The sequence below is a fragment of the Geotrypetes seraphini genome, chromosome 7 (genome assembly GCF_902459505.1).
Source record: "Geotrypetes seraphini chromosome 7, aGeoSer1.1, whole genome shotgun sequence".
Classification (NCBI taxonomy): domain Eukaryota; kingdom Metazoa; phylum Chordata; class Amphibia; order Gymnophiona; family Dermophiidae; genus Geotrypetes; species Geotrypetes seraphini.
Window position 1 is genome coordinate 149,757,383 of NC_047090.1, and position 16,735 is coordinate 149,774,117.

At 43.4% G+C, this 16,735-nt stretch overlaps 1 protein-coding gene across 7 annotated transcripts in view; it reads left to right on the top strand.

Moving 5' to 3' along the window:
* SYNE2 (spectrin repeat containing nuclear envelope protein 2) overlaps nt 1-16,735 on the top strand; it is a 654,322-nt gene that overhangs the window by 229,852 nt on the left and 407,735 nt on the right. For all 7 annotated transcript variants that reach the window (XM_033952730.1, XM_033952735.1, XM_033952736.1 and 4 more), the window contains 2 exons: nt 5,049-5,215; nt 8,980-9,292. In XM_033952730.1, coding sequence (XP_033808621.1) covers nt 5,049-5,215; nt 8,980-9,292 — 480 coding nt within the window. The remainder of the gene's footprint in view (nt 1-5,048; nt 5,216-8,979; nt 9,293-16,735) is intronic.

The following is a 16,735-nucleotide window of genomic DNA, read 5'->3' on the forward strand; positions in this document are numbered from 1 at the left end:
CCAGGTTTGTTTATCTGTGGGGGATTTAGATTTTTTCCAAATGCGTTCTAGGGATCGACATTTTTGCTTTAGTACCCTGTGGTATGGGAGGTACCAGGGGGCCTTACAGGAGTAGGAGATGGTTTTGGTGGAAAGCGGGGCGAGAGAGTGGTAGGTGGATTCTGAGAGAGTAATCCAGTTGTGCCAGTTGGTTACTGAATCTGTAGGCTTAGGATTGGTTGAGAGATCGTCGAGAAATTTGGACCAGAACTGGTCACTTGAAATTTTCTTGCGGAAAGTGATGGTCTTAGAGGTATGGGGTGAGGTTCCAAGGTGTGACATGAAAATGGGGAGACAGAAGGCTCCTAAGAAGTGGTCGGACCAGGGAACGTGGTCCCAACGGGTGTCGTCGGTTGAAGTTTTGTAAGCCGTAAGATCGAGGAAGCTGATGAGGTCTAGTGTGTGGCCTTTTTCATGGGTTGGAGAGGAGGCAGGGGGGGAGAAGCCAAGAGAGGTGAGGAAGTTATTGAATTCAGATGCATCTTTGCTGGTGGTGTCGTCAAGGTGGAGATTGATATCTCCGATGATCAGTAATCTTTGGAACTTAAGGAACGCGTTAGATATGGTCTCGAAGACAAGTTCGGAGGAATTGCTCCAGGGGGTGGGCGGGCGATATAATAATAATATACCCAGTGGGTGTAGATGGAGCTCATCATTGACTGAGGTTAACATGTATTCTAGTGAGCGGTGGCTGCCTTTTTCGAGAAGCTGAACATCAAAGAAAGATTTGTAGAGGAGTGCCAGGCCGCCTCCTTTTCGGTTTAATCTAGGGGAAAAGAGGCCTTGGTAGCCCTGGGGGCATAGCTCGTTCTGTGTAAATAGATCGTCTTTAGCGATCCAGGACTCTGTGATGCAGAAGAATCCAGGATCAGAATCTGCGAGAAGGTCTTTCAAAATTTGGGTCTTGTTGCATACGGATCTGGCATTGCAATAAAGTGTTGGGACTGGGGTTAGAGAGTCAGGGGCATGGTTGGGAAGGTTGGCGGGGGGCACAGGCTTTGAAGAGGAGAGGCTGGCTTTGCGGGGTTTTTGTTTGTAGGAGTGACTTCTGGTACGCGTCAACGTGGGGATTTTGAGGCCGGGGCAGATATTTGTGACGTTTGGGGAGTCTGGTAGATTGGGGGAGGGAGGTTTCAAGCAGAGGGTGATATTAAGAGAGGAGCAGAGAAGGAGAAAAAGGAGCCAGAAGGGAGGCTTCATGGTGAAACTTGGGGAGCCTTTTAAGCTGGGAGGCAGGGCTTGTTTGGATCGTGTGTGAACAGTTTGCTAAGCAGGGAGAGGCTTAGCGTCAATTGGGGAGAAGTTGGGTACTAGTTTAATGACTAGGAGGTAGATTGAACAGAAGGACAGCACGGAATCAAATAGAGGCAATAAAGCAGGAGCAAGGTGTGAAAGGGTGTCAGTTTTTTTTTGTTTTTTTTTTTTAAACGTTTATCGGAGATGGAACTAAGCGATTAGAGGACGACGCAGGAGGGAGTGCGCATTAAACCCAAATCCTAGCGATGAATACGAATTAGCATCTGGAACTATTTTCCTGTGGAACCTGAGCAAGGAGAACCATAAGAATTTTCATGCAGAGTCAGTTGCAGGGGGGACTTAATCAGAGGGATTTAGCGAGGGAAGACTGCCAGGGCAGGGACTTAGGTGAGCTAGTGGGGAGCAGGGGACAGAGAGAGAGTTTAGCATCTAACAGTTTTCAATGATATACAATGAAATACAGATTTGGCGGTTGAAACAATATTGTATCAAGCAGAGTAACAAAGGGTGCGCATAGGCAAGAAGCTAGGAAGGAGTACAGTACAGTATAGCGTTTAACTATTACCGTGTAGGAATTGGGCAGGATCCTGGTAATGGATGCGAATTAGGACTGACAATTTATGTCTAACAAATTTCAGAGTGGGAGGGGGCAAGAGGAACTTAGAACAGGGAAGGGGGAGGGGGAACAAGAAGGAGGATAGCTTCCTTTTTCCTCTGTTTTGTAAGAGTCACTGGGGAAGGAGAGTCTTTTCGGCGGCCCTCAAGGGCTGATAGAAGGGTCAAGCGCTGTAGCGGGCAGGTCCGCCCGGATCGATCCTGGACAGGCAGGACGATTTTCGATGGTCACGCAATGGGCTGGAGAGGCGCCTCACGCCTTCGTCGGCACGCCGAACGGCTGCACGCGTTCGGAGGCTTCTTTTAAGGACCCGAAGCTCCCGCTGTTGTAAGGGAGGGGCGGAGCAGTGCTCCCACGCACCTCACCTCGCTGGAGCCTGGATGATTGCTGTAGAGGGCAGCAAAAAGGCTGCACGCCGTTCGGAGGCTTCTTTTAAGGACCCGAAGCTCCCGCTGTTGTAAGGGAGGGGCGGAGCAGTGCTCCCACGCACCTCACCTCGCTGGAGCCTGGATGATTGCTGTAGAGGGCAGCAAAAAGGCTGCACGCCGTTCGGAGGCTTCTTTTAAGGACCCGAAGCTCCCGCTGTTGTAAGGGAGGGGCGGAGCAGTGCTCCCACGCACCTCACCTCGATGCAATGTTTAAAAGGTGTTTGGGATTCTGTTATATATTTTCATCAATATACTATTGTACACTGTGGACAAAGATGCTGACAATTAAGAAGGTAACTTTATAAGAACTCCTAGTAGTGAAAGCACATAGGTGTGGAAGGGCATAATCAAAAGAAACATCTATTTGTACGTAGGGTGCTAGTCGCCCAAAGTCATCAGCGCCAAAATGTTCGTTCTTGAAAAGTACATCCAAATTTTTTTTTTTTAAAAATCTTCTATCTGTACATCCAGGCATTTGATCATCCAGACTGCCAATACGTCTATCTTTATACCATATTCTCATCCAAAAATTCATCCAAGTCCCAAATGCCCAAAACAAGACAGGAGCCAACATTATGATGGACTGGCCACCAGACATGACAACAGAGCAGTGGGGCACCTTACAGGGCACTGCCGTGAACTTCAGAAAAAGGGTGCCACATAAACATCTCACCACAACTCCCTTATAGATTATGGTGAGCCCCCCAAAACATCCCCCCCAAACCCACTATACCCAACTGTCTACAACCTCAATAGCCCTTATGGCTGCAGGTGACACCTATATGGCAGTACAGTAGGGTTTTGGTTGGCTCTAACACTATATTCATGTTCCACAATGAATGTAGTGGTTAGAGTGGCTTATGGGCCTGAGTCCTCCTCTCTATGGTTCGGTAGCCCACCTTTCCCAGACTTCTTAAGCCACCTCTGCGCAGCTCTATTAGGCTTTCCTATGCCAGGTGCTGCTGTTCTGGAGACAGGTATGTATGTTTTTATTCTGATTTTTATGGTGGTGTGAGGGGGTCAGTGATCACTGGGGAATGTGTGGGGGTCTGTACTTTGTGTCTGAAGTGGTTATCTGGTCACTTTGGATACCTTCTGGGCACTTAGACCTGTTTTTAGATTGGCTAAGTCACAATGTACAGTATAGGTTCCGTCTAGGCAGTCTCATCAAACTTTTGATTATCCCTGCAGTACGACTAAATCTAGGTCGGCCCACATCCCGCCCTAACTGCTCCTTCAAAAATGCCCCTTTCAGCTCTGAGCGCACAGCAGGATTCAAGCCTAAAAAGTCTCTGGATATGTCTAAAAACCTGTTTTGATTATCGGCACTTGGACGACCTATCTTTAGGTATTTTTTTCACTCAGAGAATAGTTAAACTCTGAAACTCATTGCCAGAGGTTGTGGTAAAAGCGGATAGTATAACTGGTTTTAAGAAAGGTTTGGACAATTTCCTGGAGGAAAAGTCCATAGTCTGTTATTGAGACAGACATAGGGGAAGCCACTGCTTGCCCTGGATCAATAGCAAAGACTTTTGCTACTCATTTGGTTTTTGCCAGGTACTAGTGACCTGGATTGGCCTGTGAGGACGGACTATTGGGCTAGATGGACCATTGGTCTGACCCAGTAAAGCTATTCTTATGTTCTTAAGATAACAAAGGAAAGGGATGTATCCTAAACTAAACTTGAAGCAAACGTTTTGATGTAGCTCTGTTCCAAGCACAGCCACATCTCCTGTTGTACATTTTGAGAGATCTGACAGAAGAGTCCCCTGCTGCTGTTTAAAGATTATGTGGTATTTGCTATAATCTGAAAATGAACCCTTACTACTGAGCCTTTAACAATTTTATTTTGCCAATGAAACCTGGGGAATGTTTGAATTCTAGACAAACTGCGATAGCTGGAAACATCATTGGCAATTTGCTCTATATATCATTAATTTTAGCCCTAAGGATTATTTGAATGAAGTCTAACTTTTCCCAACTACTTAAATAGAGTAGAGACAAGCGATGAAATAGCTCATGAACCAAATGCACCACATTTTAGACTGGCAGTCTCTTCCAAAATGCACACAATCCATACTCCGAGATATTTAATTTGTTCCTAGCACCAACTAAGAGAAATGCCTCCTTATTCTCTTTATGACCATAACCATTGAGTGGCATTACATCATTTTCACAAGATTAATTTTATATAGTGGTCATTGTGATAAGTGGAATACCTTATGGAGGAGATGTAGACTGGAATGGAGGTTGGTAAACAACATTAGATTCACATACAAGGAAAGCTGGGTAGTACTGTAAGGCTACTGTGAGAGGTCACGGCAGTCTCAAGGGGCAGAAGCAAAGGAGGTGCTGTTCCTGCCCCCAACACCACCATCACTAGGACCATCAGGAATACAGGTAGAGCCAGGGATTTGGGGTGGTGGGGCTCATTCAAAGGGGGAAGGGCTTTAAATCTGGTGGACTGGGAGGGCAGGAAGGAGGGGTGTATTTTGGGGTCAGGAGGGAATCTGGGGTATTTTCCAGTTAAAATATAGTTATATGGGTCCAGGCTAATAGTAAGTGCCAGGGCCATCGTAGCTCGCATCTTGGTTTTGATCAGGTGTTTATTTTAGGTATCTCTTCATGGCATATGTTGTTATCTTACAGAATATAATTTTTTGTATGATTTCTCGTAGCTCATAGTAATATTGATTTACTTATTGTAGGGGATTATTTCACTTAAAGATGAAGGGGATGCCAAGATTAAAGACCTGAAAGATTCCTTCACCAACAAAAATACGAAGACAAATGGAAATTCAGCCATCCAGCAAACTATTTTAGATCTCCAAAAGGAATGGGAACAGATTATGCATTCAGCTACTGAGCATCTCAGGTACACTTACTGTTTTAGACAGCTGTTAGGTAACTGTAAGTGAATGACAGTAAAGCTTTAGAAAGATATGCTCTTAACTACATGAGTTTGAATTATTTAAAGAAACCTAGTTTGAGTACAGAACCTTTATTTTAAATTTCAACCTGTACTCTTGTAACTAATTTTTTTTTTTTTTAAATTATCTTTATTAGCAACTGCAAAGGGACATACAACCAGGATCAACGTAATCATCAAACGAAATTTGACATTGTATACCATATGTACTCGCATATAAACCGAGATTTAGAACCCAAAAAGATGCTCAAAAAGGGGGATCTCGTTTTATATTTGAGACTCCTCCTTGCCCTACTCCTCACAGATTCCAGTATTTTTCTTCCTCCGCCCTCTTTCCTCTGTGGTTACTGGCTTTAACTTGCAGTTCCTTCCTCCTTTGACTGATGCTGACCAAAGGTATGCACTGGGCTTGTGCAGGGCCTTGGGCATCTGAACATGCTTACGGTCTGCCAATTCCCGTTCTCTCCAAGAATGTCAGAGAAGGCGGGAGCCAGTAGGCCTTGAGCCTGTGCAGATGCTCAAGGCCCTGCCCCGGCCTAGCACATTACTTTTAGAAACATAGAAAAATGACGGCAGAAAAGGGCCATAGCCCATCAAGTCTGCCCACACTAAAGATCCACTTCCCTAAATTTATCCTCCTAGATATCCTATATCTCATCAAGTCTGCTTATTCTGATGACCCTCCCCCCCACTTTTACCCTCTTAGAGATCCCACATGTGCATCCCATTTATTCTTAAAATCTGGCACGCTGCTGGCTTGACCACCTGCACAGGAAGTCTATTCCAATGATCAACCACTCTTTCGGTGAAGAAATACTTCCTGATGTCACCATGAAATTTCCCGTCCCTGATTTTTAGCGGATGCCCTCTTGTGGTCAAGGGTCCTTTAAGAAAGAAAATATCATCTTCCTCCTCGATACGACCGGTGATATACTTAAACGTCTCAATCATGTCTCCCCTCTCCCTACGTTCCTCGAGAGAGTACAGCTGCAATTTATTCAGCCTCTCCTCGTATGAGAGATCCTTGAGCCCTGAGACCATCTTGGTGGTCATACGCTGAACCAACTCGACTCTCAGTACATCTTTACAGTAGTGTGGCCTCCAGAATTGCACACAGTATTCCAGATGAGGTCTCACCATGGATCTGTACAATGGCATTATGACCTTGGGCTTCCGGCTGAGGAAACTTCTACGGATACATCCCAACATTTGTCTAGCCTTGGATGAAGCCTTCTCCACTTGATTGGCAGCTTTCAGGTTTTCACTAATGATTACTCCTAAGTCGCGCTCTGCTGCGGTCCTTGCTAAGGTCTCACCATTTAGGGTGTAATTTCTGTCCAGATTTCTGCTGCCAAGGTGCATGACCTTACATTTCTTAGCGTTGAAGCTAAGTTGCCAAGTAGAGGACCAACTTTCCAAAAAGAGTAGGTCCTGTTCATAACGTTGGGCAAATTGCTATTACCTACTATGTTACACAGTTTGGCGTCATCTGCGAATAATGTTATTTTACCTTGAAGCCCCTGAGTCAGGTCTCCTATGAATATGTTGAAAAGGATCGGGCCCAAGACCGAGCTCTGCGGCACTCCACTGGTTACCTCCGACGTTTTGGAGAGGGTGCCGTTAACCACCACCCTCTGAAGTCTACCATTTAGCCAATCATTGACCCATGTAGTTAGTATTTCTCCTAATCCCATTGATTTCATCTTGGGTTAAATAGGTGCCTCTGCTGCAAGACCCCAAAAAAGCCTGAATCCTCTCTTCTCCTGGCGGCCCAAGCCCCACTTGCCTGGACTGTCCTCCTAGGAATTATTAAAAAAGGGATGGTTAACAAGACTAAGAATGTAATAATGCCCCTGTATCACTCCATGGTGCGACCTCATCTGGAGTATTGCGTTCAATTCTAGTCTCCTTATCTCAAGAAAGATATAGTGGCACTAGAAAAGGTTCAGAGAAGAGCGACCAAGATGGTAAAGGGGATGGAACTCCTCTCATATGAGGAAAGACTAAAACAGTTATGGCTCTTCAGCTTGGAAAAGAGATGGCTGAGGGGAGATACGATTGAAGTCTACAAAATCCTGAGTGGAGTAGAACGGGCGCAAGTGGATCGATTTTTCACTCTGTCAAAAATTACATAGACTAGGGGACACTCGATGAAGTTACAGGGAAATACTTTTAAAACCAATTGGAGGAAATTTTTTTTTCACTTAGAGAATAGTTAAGCTCTGGAATGCGTTGCCAGAGGATGTAGAAAGGCTGGTTGACTGTTTGCTGCTTGTCTGCTGCCGACTACATGTAGCTGAGGGCTGCTGGGGAAGATTGGGGCAGTCAGAGGCAGAGCCACAGCTCCTGCCATGAACTTAAGAACATAAGACTAGCCTTACTGGGTCAGACCAATGGTCCATCAAGCCCAGTAGCCAATTCTCACGGTGGCCAATCCAGGTCACTAGTACCTGAGGTAAATACCTGAGGTAAAGGGACATAAAAGGGTAAATTCTATAAGAAGCGCTGAATTAAGCACTGTTCAGCGCGATTCAAGTAAAATTAGGTGCTGTTTAATGAACCACTCTGAGCGGCACCTGTTTCGGAAGCGCCCAATAAATAGTTAAAATTAAAGTTAGGCCCCTATGTGAGCGCTTAAGCACGCTCAGGAGCAGCGATTCTGCAACAAGGCGCCTAATACATAGCCACACCCATGCCTAACGTGCATAGCGTCTATTTTTTTTTTTTTTGAAGGCCGCCTAAATTTTTAGAGGCGCCTTATTGCACAATCGCTCTTCATAGGCACCTAAATTTCAATTATTGCTGATTAAAAAGCTTAATTGAGCTTGTTAAACAATTTAGATAGGCGCCTCTGAAATAGGTGCCTATTATTAGGCGCCGATTACAGAATTTTGGGCCAAAGTGACTTGCCTTAGGGCTCCTTTTCCTAAGCTGCGCTAGCGGTTTTTGCGCGCGCTAGATGCTAATGCCTCTATTGAGCAGGCGTTAGTTTTTCTGCGTAGCGTGGGGGGCAGCGCACGCTAAAAATGCTACTGCAGCTTAGTAAAAGGAGCCCTTAGAGTTGGTATAAATATCTGTGTTAATATTTGTTAAGTATTTGCATAAATTATAGTACTGTATAATCTGTGTGCATATTTGTACACCCATGCTCCACCCAAAACGTCACCTCTGTGCACGCCCATCAGCAAAGTGCATGCCATTGTTTCAAAGCACATCGTTTTATGCCAGTCAATATTTCATAAAAGGTTATTTATTTATATATAAGCAGTATAAGTAACCACGTTTGCTTGTAAATGACTAAAATACTGCCAAAGTGGGCGAGTTCTTTACCACTTAAGGGGGGAAGTTATCCATGTGGGCTACCCGTGCTAACGGATGCTGGACAGGGGGAGCAGGGAAAGGAGAAGGGGTACTACTGGACAGGGGGATCAGGTAAGGGATGCTGCTGGACAGGGGGGAGTTAAAAGGAAGGGAGAAGGGCTACTGCTGGACAGGGGCAGCAGGCAAGGGGTGGTGGTGGACAGCCGAGGAAAGAGAGAGACAGAAAGAGAAAGAAGGAAAGAAAGACAGACACACACATCTATTCTAGCACCCGTTAATATAACAGGCTTAAAGACTAGTTTATAATAAATGTACTTGTAACATGATTAAAGTGGATTTTCATAAACTATGCTAATTTGTTATTCTGGTGGTGGTTTATTTTATTCTAGTTGTCAAGAAAAGATTCTGCTTCAAAGAGATAGATATATGCAAGACAAAAAAGACTTGAGGTTGAGACTGGCTGAATTGCAGAAGAAACAGGAACAAATATGCTTTGGTTCTCAGTCCAACATGCAGGAGAAGCAAGCTCAGTTAATTAAGTATAAGAAGCTACTGCAGGAGGCAGAATGTTTGACATCTGCGCTCGATGATCTAAAACTTCAAGGAGAACAACTTCTCGACTGTACCCATGATTCTTGCTTTGGTGGAGAGTTATGGTTAGAAATAAAACATCTTCATGAGCACCTTCTTATTCAACTGCAGGTCAGAAAAATGAAATGCGGCTTATTTTTTTTGGTATATTTTTTTTTTTACAGTTTTGACTGAGCTACAATTGTATCTTTGTGCATATAATGACATTTTTATATATTTATTGTTTTCCATTTTAAGAGAAGTAACACAGATCATGGGTTGTCAAATCCTGGTGCTGGTAGTAGAAGGCTGAACGCCCACCCATTAAAAAGTAGGGAGAAATAGTGAATTACAATCTGATTGTCTGAGCAATGAAAAAGTTTTTTAAAAAAGCTAATTATTTATTAGTAAAAATTTGCTTACTGTTAAGAACATAAGCAATGCCTCGGCTGGGTCAGACCTGAGGTCCATCGTGCCCAGCAGTCCACTCACGTGGCAGCCCAACAGGTCCAGGACCTGTGCAGTAATCCTCTATCTATACCCTCTGTCCCCTTTTCCAGCAGGAAATTGTCCAATCCTTTCTTGAACCCCAGTACCGTACTCTGCCCTATTACGCCCTCTGGAAGCGCATTCCAGGTGTCCACCACACGTTGGGTAAAGAAGAACTTCCTAGCATTTGTTTTGAATCTGTCGCCTTTCAACTTTTCTTAATGCCCTCTTGTTCTTTTATTATTCAAAAGTTCTTTGCCGTTAGTAACTTTTTATTACAGTACTTCCCCAAAATTCACAGGGGTTCCGTTTGAGGAACTCCCGTGAATTTCAAAAAACCGCAAATGTGGTTATTCGCCTGACAAAAGGCAGGAGAGGCAGGACCGGGCAGCTGGAGAAGCAGAAGAGGGCAGCTGTAGCGCTGGCGGTTGAAGAAAATCACTCGCGGTGTGCTCCGACCGCCTCTTCCTGTAGTAATGTCAGTCTACACCAATCAGGAGCTGCTTTGACATGCAGCTCCTGATTGGTGTAGCCCAACTTTACTACAGGAAGAGGCGGTCGGAGCAGACCGCGAATGAGTGAGTCTGTGAACCGCGAATTCGCGGGGGAACACTGTAATCCATTGTGTAACCAGCAGCCTCAAGGCAATGGGTCTTGGGCCACCGGTTCAAGAAAATCCTCTTGTGAGCCGCTGCGGGCAGCACAAGGAAAAATAATAAAGCGTTTAGTTTAAGGACACCACTGCACCAGGTAAATTCTTTTCCAAAATAAACTTGAACTTTATTTCTCAAAGTAAAAATAAACAGAAAGCTTGTCAGAATGATTCTGCTTATTAACATAGGCAAAATGTTCATATGGCAAAGCTGAATAAGCCACTAGTCTCTGTAGGTGTATCAAAATAAGGATAATTCAAAACATCCAACAGGAAATTTCCCCAACAGAGTAAAGTCCACATTAATTCACAGTCCAAAAAGTATGAACAGCAAAAGAAAGGAAAACTTTTAAAAACAAGATAGACTTCAGGGCTGCACTACTTCAGCACAAGTCAGTGCACCCACACTGGCTTCATCCGCAGCAGAGTGCTGGTCAGACAGTGTGCTCCGTGTGGTGTTTGGCCCTCTATCCCACCACATGAACACAGGGCAAACCCCACTGTCTGGGACTGAAAACAGTTCACTTCCCTCCTCCCCCCCCACCAGGGAAAACAACAAACTTCCAAAAAGGAAAAAAAAACAGTATCCAAAATACAGTTCTTGCCCAGTTCAAACGAAACTTCTTTGCTCTTCAGCTAGCTTAGAAATATCCAGCGCTTGCAGGCAGTTAGAAAAAACAAATTCAAAGTACTCACTGTAACAGAGTTAGTCACTTGGTTTTTATGCAGTATACCTCCATGGGCAGGATTTCACTAGGCAATTCAGCATTCGTCTCAGGGTTTACTTCCAGCTCCATAGCAAGCGGTTCCTCTAGTAAACTCAGAGGCATTTCTTCCCCAGCCTCAATCAATTCCATAGATTCTGGAGTTTGGCTGACATCCAGAGCTCTAAGCCCTGAGCGCTGTGGCCTGTCCTGACCCTGTTCCTCCTGCTTCTGATTCTCAAGTAGCTTGGTTCTTAGGGATAGCAGTCTGCAGCCCCGCCCCAAACCCTCAGCAGGAAATGATTTCCGGGTAATCATGCTAGGCTTCAGTGGGGGATGGGAATCCTGCACTCCTGCTCTTCTGCTCCCTCTATAGGACATAGATTCTAATTGTGCTTTAAAAGGGGATATTTGAGTGGAATCTAGTTTAGACTTGTGCACTGCTCTAGGGACACTCCTAGCAGGCACAGGCTGCATACCACAATTGATTAATCAATACTATGGACCGTCTTTTCTGATAGGCTCTGAAATGCTTCACAACCATTTACAAGTATTGGAGCAATAGTATCATTATAAAATATATGAGGAGTAACAATTTAATCAAAACATAATGTAAATAATTTACCTGATCCAAATTTTCAGGTCTCATGATGGTACGTTCTACAAGATGAAGCCTCTACAAAAGAAAGCTCTTTGCTGTGTAGTGAAATCCTAACTGGTTCTTGCAGCAAGGCCTGATGAAATTAATGTAAAATATCATCAGAAGATACAATTTTTAAATTGGAATAAAAAATAAGCATGCACATATTCGTTCTTTCTTTATTCAGTTGTCTATACTGTTCTCCCAGGGAAGCTCAGAATGGTTTACATGAATTTATTGAAGCACTCAAGCATTTTTCTCTGTCTGCCCTGGAGGGCTCACAATCTCTCTAATGTACCTGGGGCAATAGGAGAATTAAGTGACTTACCCAGGGTCACCCCCTCAACCCTAGTCAACAATCTCTTCTTAACATACTGATTGCTTTAACGATCCAAATGATTCTTTACAATTGGAAATCTGCGGACGTACTCAATGTTGTTTTTTGGTGGAACACCGTCCTCTTGATTCATTTATATGAGACTAAAGCTGCGGAATTCTCCAATCGAGCTCTCTCTGTGTCTCGAATTTGGGACCCTTTACAAAACTTTTCTCCATAAACGATGACATTCCCTGTAAATGTGTTTAACTCTCCATACTATAACCATTTGATTTGCGATCTCCTTTAGGCCATGGATGCCCGCCCTGCATTCTTCTTTTTCTTCTCGTTATATGCTATATGCTTCTTTTTCCTTGATTCCTCTAGTCTTACTGACCTCTTTCCTTCTCTCTTTTCTTTCCTCTCTTTCTTTTTCCTCTCCAGGACTTCTTGATGGTCTGGTCTGGACCCTTTGGTGCCTCCCCTATGATTACTCTTACTGTACTTTATTTGATTGTTTTACGGCACCTTTACCGGACTTACCATTGTGTTATTCGTATTTCGAATTCTTTGATTTTCTTTGTTGTGTGATTTTTGAAAATCAATAAACATATTTGAAATCGACTTACCCAGGGTCACAAGGAACAGTGTGAATTTGAGCCCAAAACCTCAGGGTGCCAAGACTAAAGCTTTAGCCACTGCGTCACACTTTCCCTACTCCCACACTCTGATGAACAGAATGTCTTTCCAATGGCAGGAAGAAACAGTGGCTAATGTTTTGGATTGAAAACTGATACATGTGACAGAGCTGAGTACTGTTCATCCTGGGTTATGTCTAAGGTTTTAGAAAGTCACTTGTGTTGTAACCAGTTAATTGCTAACCATAGCAACCATGTAGAAAGAATTGTTTGGAATCAGAAGCAAGTTGGACTCAATTAACCTCTTTCTTTCAATCTAGCTAACTATAACTAATCTTCAAATATGCTTGCTTCATGTTTTGTACAACAGCAATGTCTGAAACAGATCTTTCACATAGCAATATTTCAACTAAATTAGGGTCTTGCTACTAAGAACAGAGTACATTTATTTTTCTTCTACCACAGTTTAATATCATATCATTATTCAGATGTTCTGGCTGTAGGACTGTAACCTACATTTAAAATAAGATAAAGGGGCAGAGAACACTGTGCTGAGCAGTAGTCTGCATGTGATTCGTTCATTCTCTAAAGTTTTGGACCAACCATCTTTAACTATATTAATTCATTCTCTCATCATTTCCTGTCTCGACTACTGTAACGCCCTTTATAAGGGTATAACAAAAAAAGAAATTAGGCATTTACAAATCGTGCAGAATACTGCAGTTAAAATAATATGTCAGACAAAAAAGTTTGATCACTTTTCTCCTCTATTGAAAAAAGCCTACTGGTTACCGATTGAAAATAGAATCACTTACAAGATACTCTTATTAACCTTTAAGACCAAAACAAGTAACCTACCTGAATTCATCAATAATCTTCTTATACCGTACTCTTCCCCACAGGTCTCTTCGCTCTGCCTCACAAAATCTCCTTGTCATTCCATCACGGTCGGGGGGAAGGGAGTTCGTGGGGTGATTGTCCGGCAGGAGGGATTAGGCACCTTCCTGCCGGTGCTCGCGGTGTGTGTGTTTGTGAGGGGGATTGTCCGGCAGGAGAGATTGGGCATCTCTCCTGCCGATGGTGGGGGGTTGTCCGGCAGGAGAGATTAGTCATCTCTCTTGCCAGTTCTCACGGTGCGGGGGGTAGTTGTCCGGAAGGAGAGATTTGGCATCTCTCCTGCTGCGATCGTTGGCGGGGGGGGGGGGGGGGGGGAGGAGAGTTCCAGGATTCTGTAACCGGTGTTGTTTGACAGACGCCGGTTAGAGAATCCTGCTTTTAGGTGAAGGACTGACCCCTCCTTCGCCTAAAAGGTCTTGTTTTGGGCGTTTGGGACTTGGGTGATTTTTGGGTCGGGAATGTGATGTAAGGATAGATATAGTGGCAGTCTGGGCAATTAAATTGTTGAACGTAGTGCTGCCCTCACATAGGCGCTCTTCACGCTTATTTTTTGATAACAATTTTTTCCATCTGGTTTCCTGACATTTTACAATACTGTTGACCGGGACCCCTGAGGAAGTGTTTCTTCGAAACACGGACCATGTCGGGTCCGGTCCACCTGCACAACAGGACCAGTCTTTGGATGTATTTTATGTGTTTTATGTATTGAGTTCAGTATATAACGTACAATAAATGTTAACAAGGCAAGAAACATGCATGCTGTACCAATGCAAAGAGTCACTAAATATTATCTACATAATGTAATACAGCAGGCAGACCCATGCCTATCTATAAGGAGGAAAGTAGCAGCACAACACGCAGCCAAAAGTACATGTAATATCCAAAACACAGAAATTTTCCTGTCCCTATACATTTTCCTGCAGTTTTGTTTTGTTTTCTGTTGTGCACCACTCCTGCAGGTCTTTTTTTGCTTTTGAACTTAGAGGTAGGCCATTTTCAAAGAAAACCTCATTTTGGACGGGTTTTTTTTTTTTTGAGAATGGACATTTCTCTGCTGCCTACTTTCTGCACTTAGGGACTTAGACCAAAAGGGGACTTAGACGTTTCTTTTGATTATGACCCTCCACGCGTCCTAATATATTCTCAATCACTGCCTCTTCTCTATGGAATTCCACCCCGGGTTACTTAAGAGAAGAATCAGTCTTAAATCAAGTCAAAATGAAAAACTTTTTTATTTAATGATACATTTGGAACATAACTGTCCTTTTTAGGACAACAGGAAGATCTGTCTCTCCCCCCTCCCCTCCCATTTGTTTTTTTCCATTTTTTTTTTTTTGTTCTTTTCTTTCAAAGACTGTAGTTCTTCCCCATATTCCCTAAGTTTCTGTTTGTCATGTCATGTTACATCATGTCAAGTCCCCTGAGTCATCTATATTTGTTAATTTTAAATATTCTACATGTATTTTATATTATATTCTGATTAGGCGGTTTATGAAATTTTAAATAAACTTGGAAACTTCCTGCTAGATTATGGGAGCACCATGGTTAAGCTAATTGGGCAAAGGAATGCCTTTAATTTCTTGTTAAAAGTCACCAAAGACTGTGCAAATATGAAATCTCCCTAGGAAAACATTTGTATGGTCAGTTAGGTAGGACTGAAACCAGTTGAGAACAGTTTGATATGCCTAGCCTGACTATTAAGAGCTCATGATTAATTAAATCAAATGCTGTGGATAAGTCTAAGGACAACAATTTTACTGTTCTGTAACCCTAAGTATATCTTTCCTTCCCCCGTCACTAACTAGCATCATGTATTCACTAACATCAACTTTGATTCCATGCCTCCTTCCCCATAGAGATATGCCACACCTGCAATCATAACATTTGCTTTGAATGGGTTATGATATGCACATACTTGATCTCTATCTTTCCCTGCCAATTTTGGGGCATAAACTGTAGAAGCCTGCCCGGGACTGGTCCTACTTCTCAACTACTTGAGTTGCCATCAGAGCCCACTAGAGTCTTGACCCCGCTCTGCTTTTGCCATTTACAGGGCCAAGATCATAGGAGTCTACCTGGCATTGATCTTACTTTGAAAAAGAAAAAAAAAGAAGACAGGCACTCGCCTCGTGACAAAGTGAAAATATACAACAAAAGAGGCACACGAGATGTCTAAACCACCAGAACGGTTACATTTATTGTAATCAAGTTCATAAATTAGAGAATGTCCAGTGAAATCCAGATAAGGTTACTTGATTGGAAAACCAAATTAGATGCAGTCCTGACTAGGATCCAGTTTTGGCCATGCCTTCATCAGGGATCTAGCAAGTAACTGGGTCCTCAGTATTTTGTAATGTAATGTAATGTAATTTATTTCTTATATACCGCTACATCCGTTAGGTTCTAAGCGGTTTACAGAAAATATACATTAAGATTAGAAATAAGAAAGGTACTTGAAAAATTCCCTTACTGTCCCGAAGGCTCACAATCTAACTAAAGTACCTGGAGGGTAATAGAGAAGTGAAAAGTAGAGTTAGAGGAAAAATAAAAATAAAATAAACATTTTAACAAGACAGCATTGATCTAAATACTTTGGAAGGTAGAAGAGAGGAGAGAAAGGAATAGAAGCAGAAGGGGGAGCCGTTGAACAGTAGAATTCTGGAGAAATTTAAATGATAGAAATAGAACAAAACAAAGACAAAAGGCAAAACAATAGATAAGATTAAAGATAAATCATAAGCTGGAAAGAAAAATAAAATAAAACTTTGTCTTCAATCCACGGTTTCAGCGTCAGTGATGAAGTGGAGCAAGTAAGTTTAGGAGGAGCGATTGACGTTTCCAGAAAGGGCTTCTTCAGGGAAGAGACTTGGCAGACAGTCCCAGGATGCCTATGTCTCCTCCCCTGCGATGTTCTCCCATCCATGCATTCCCTCCCAGACACACTGCCCGTGCCCCAGCCGCTCCAAGGAGGCTGCCCCAGATGAGGCCCACGGTGAATGCAGGATTCTCTCCTCTGCGGGAAAGCCGCCCGGAGCCGACAGTCGATCTTCTTAGCGGATTGCATGGGGGGAAGAGTTCACACTCTTGGTAGGATCGGGTCTGTGTGCTCTCGGTGGTTGTGGCTGGTCTCGTTGCTGCTTAGGTGTAAAAGCAGTTGATCTCCAATGCTGCTGATATTTAAAAGCAGGCAGATTGATCTCTCCAATGGACTGCAGGGGGAGGAGTTCACACTCCTGGCA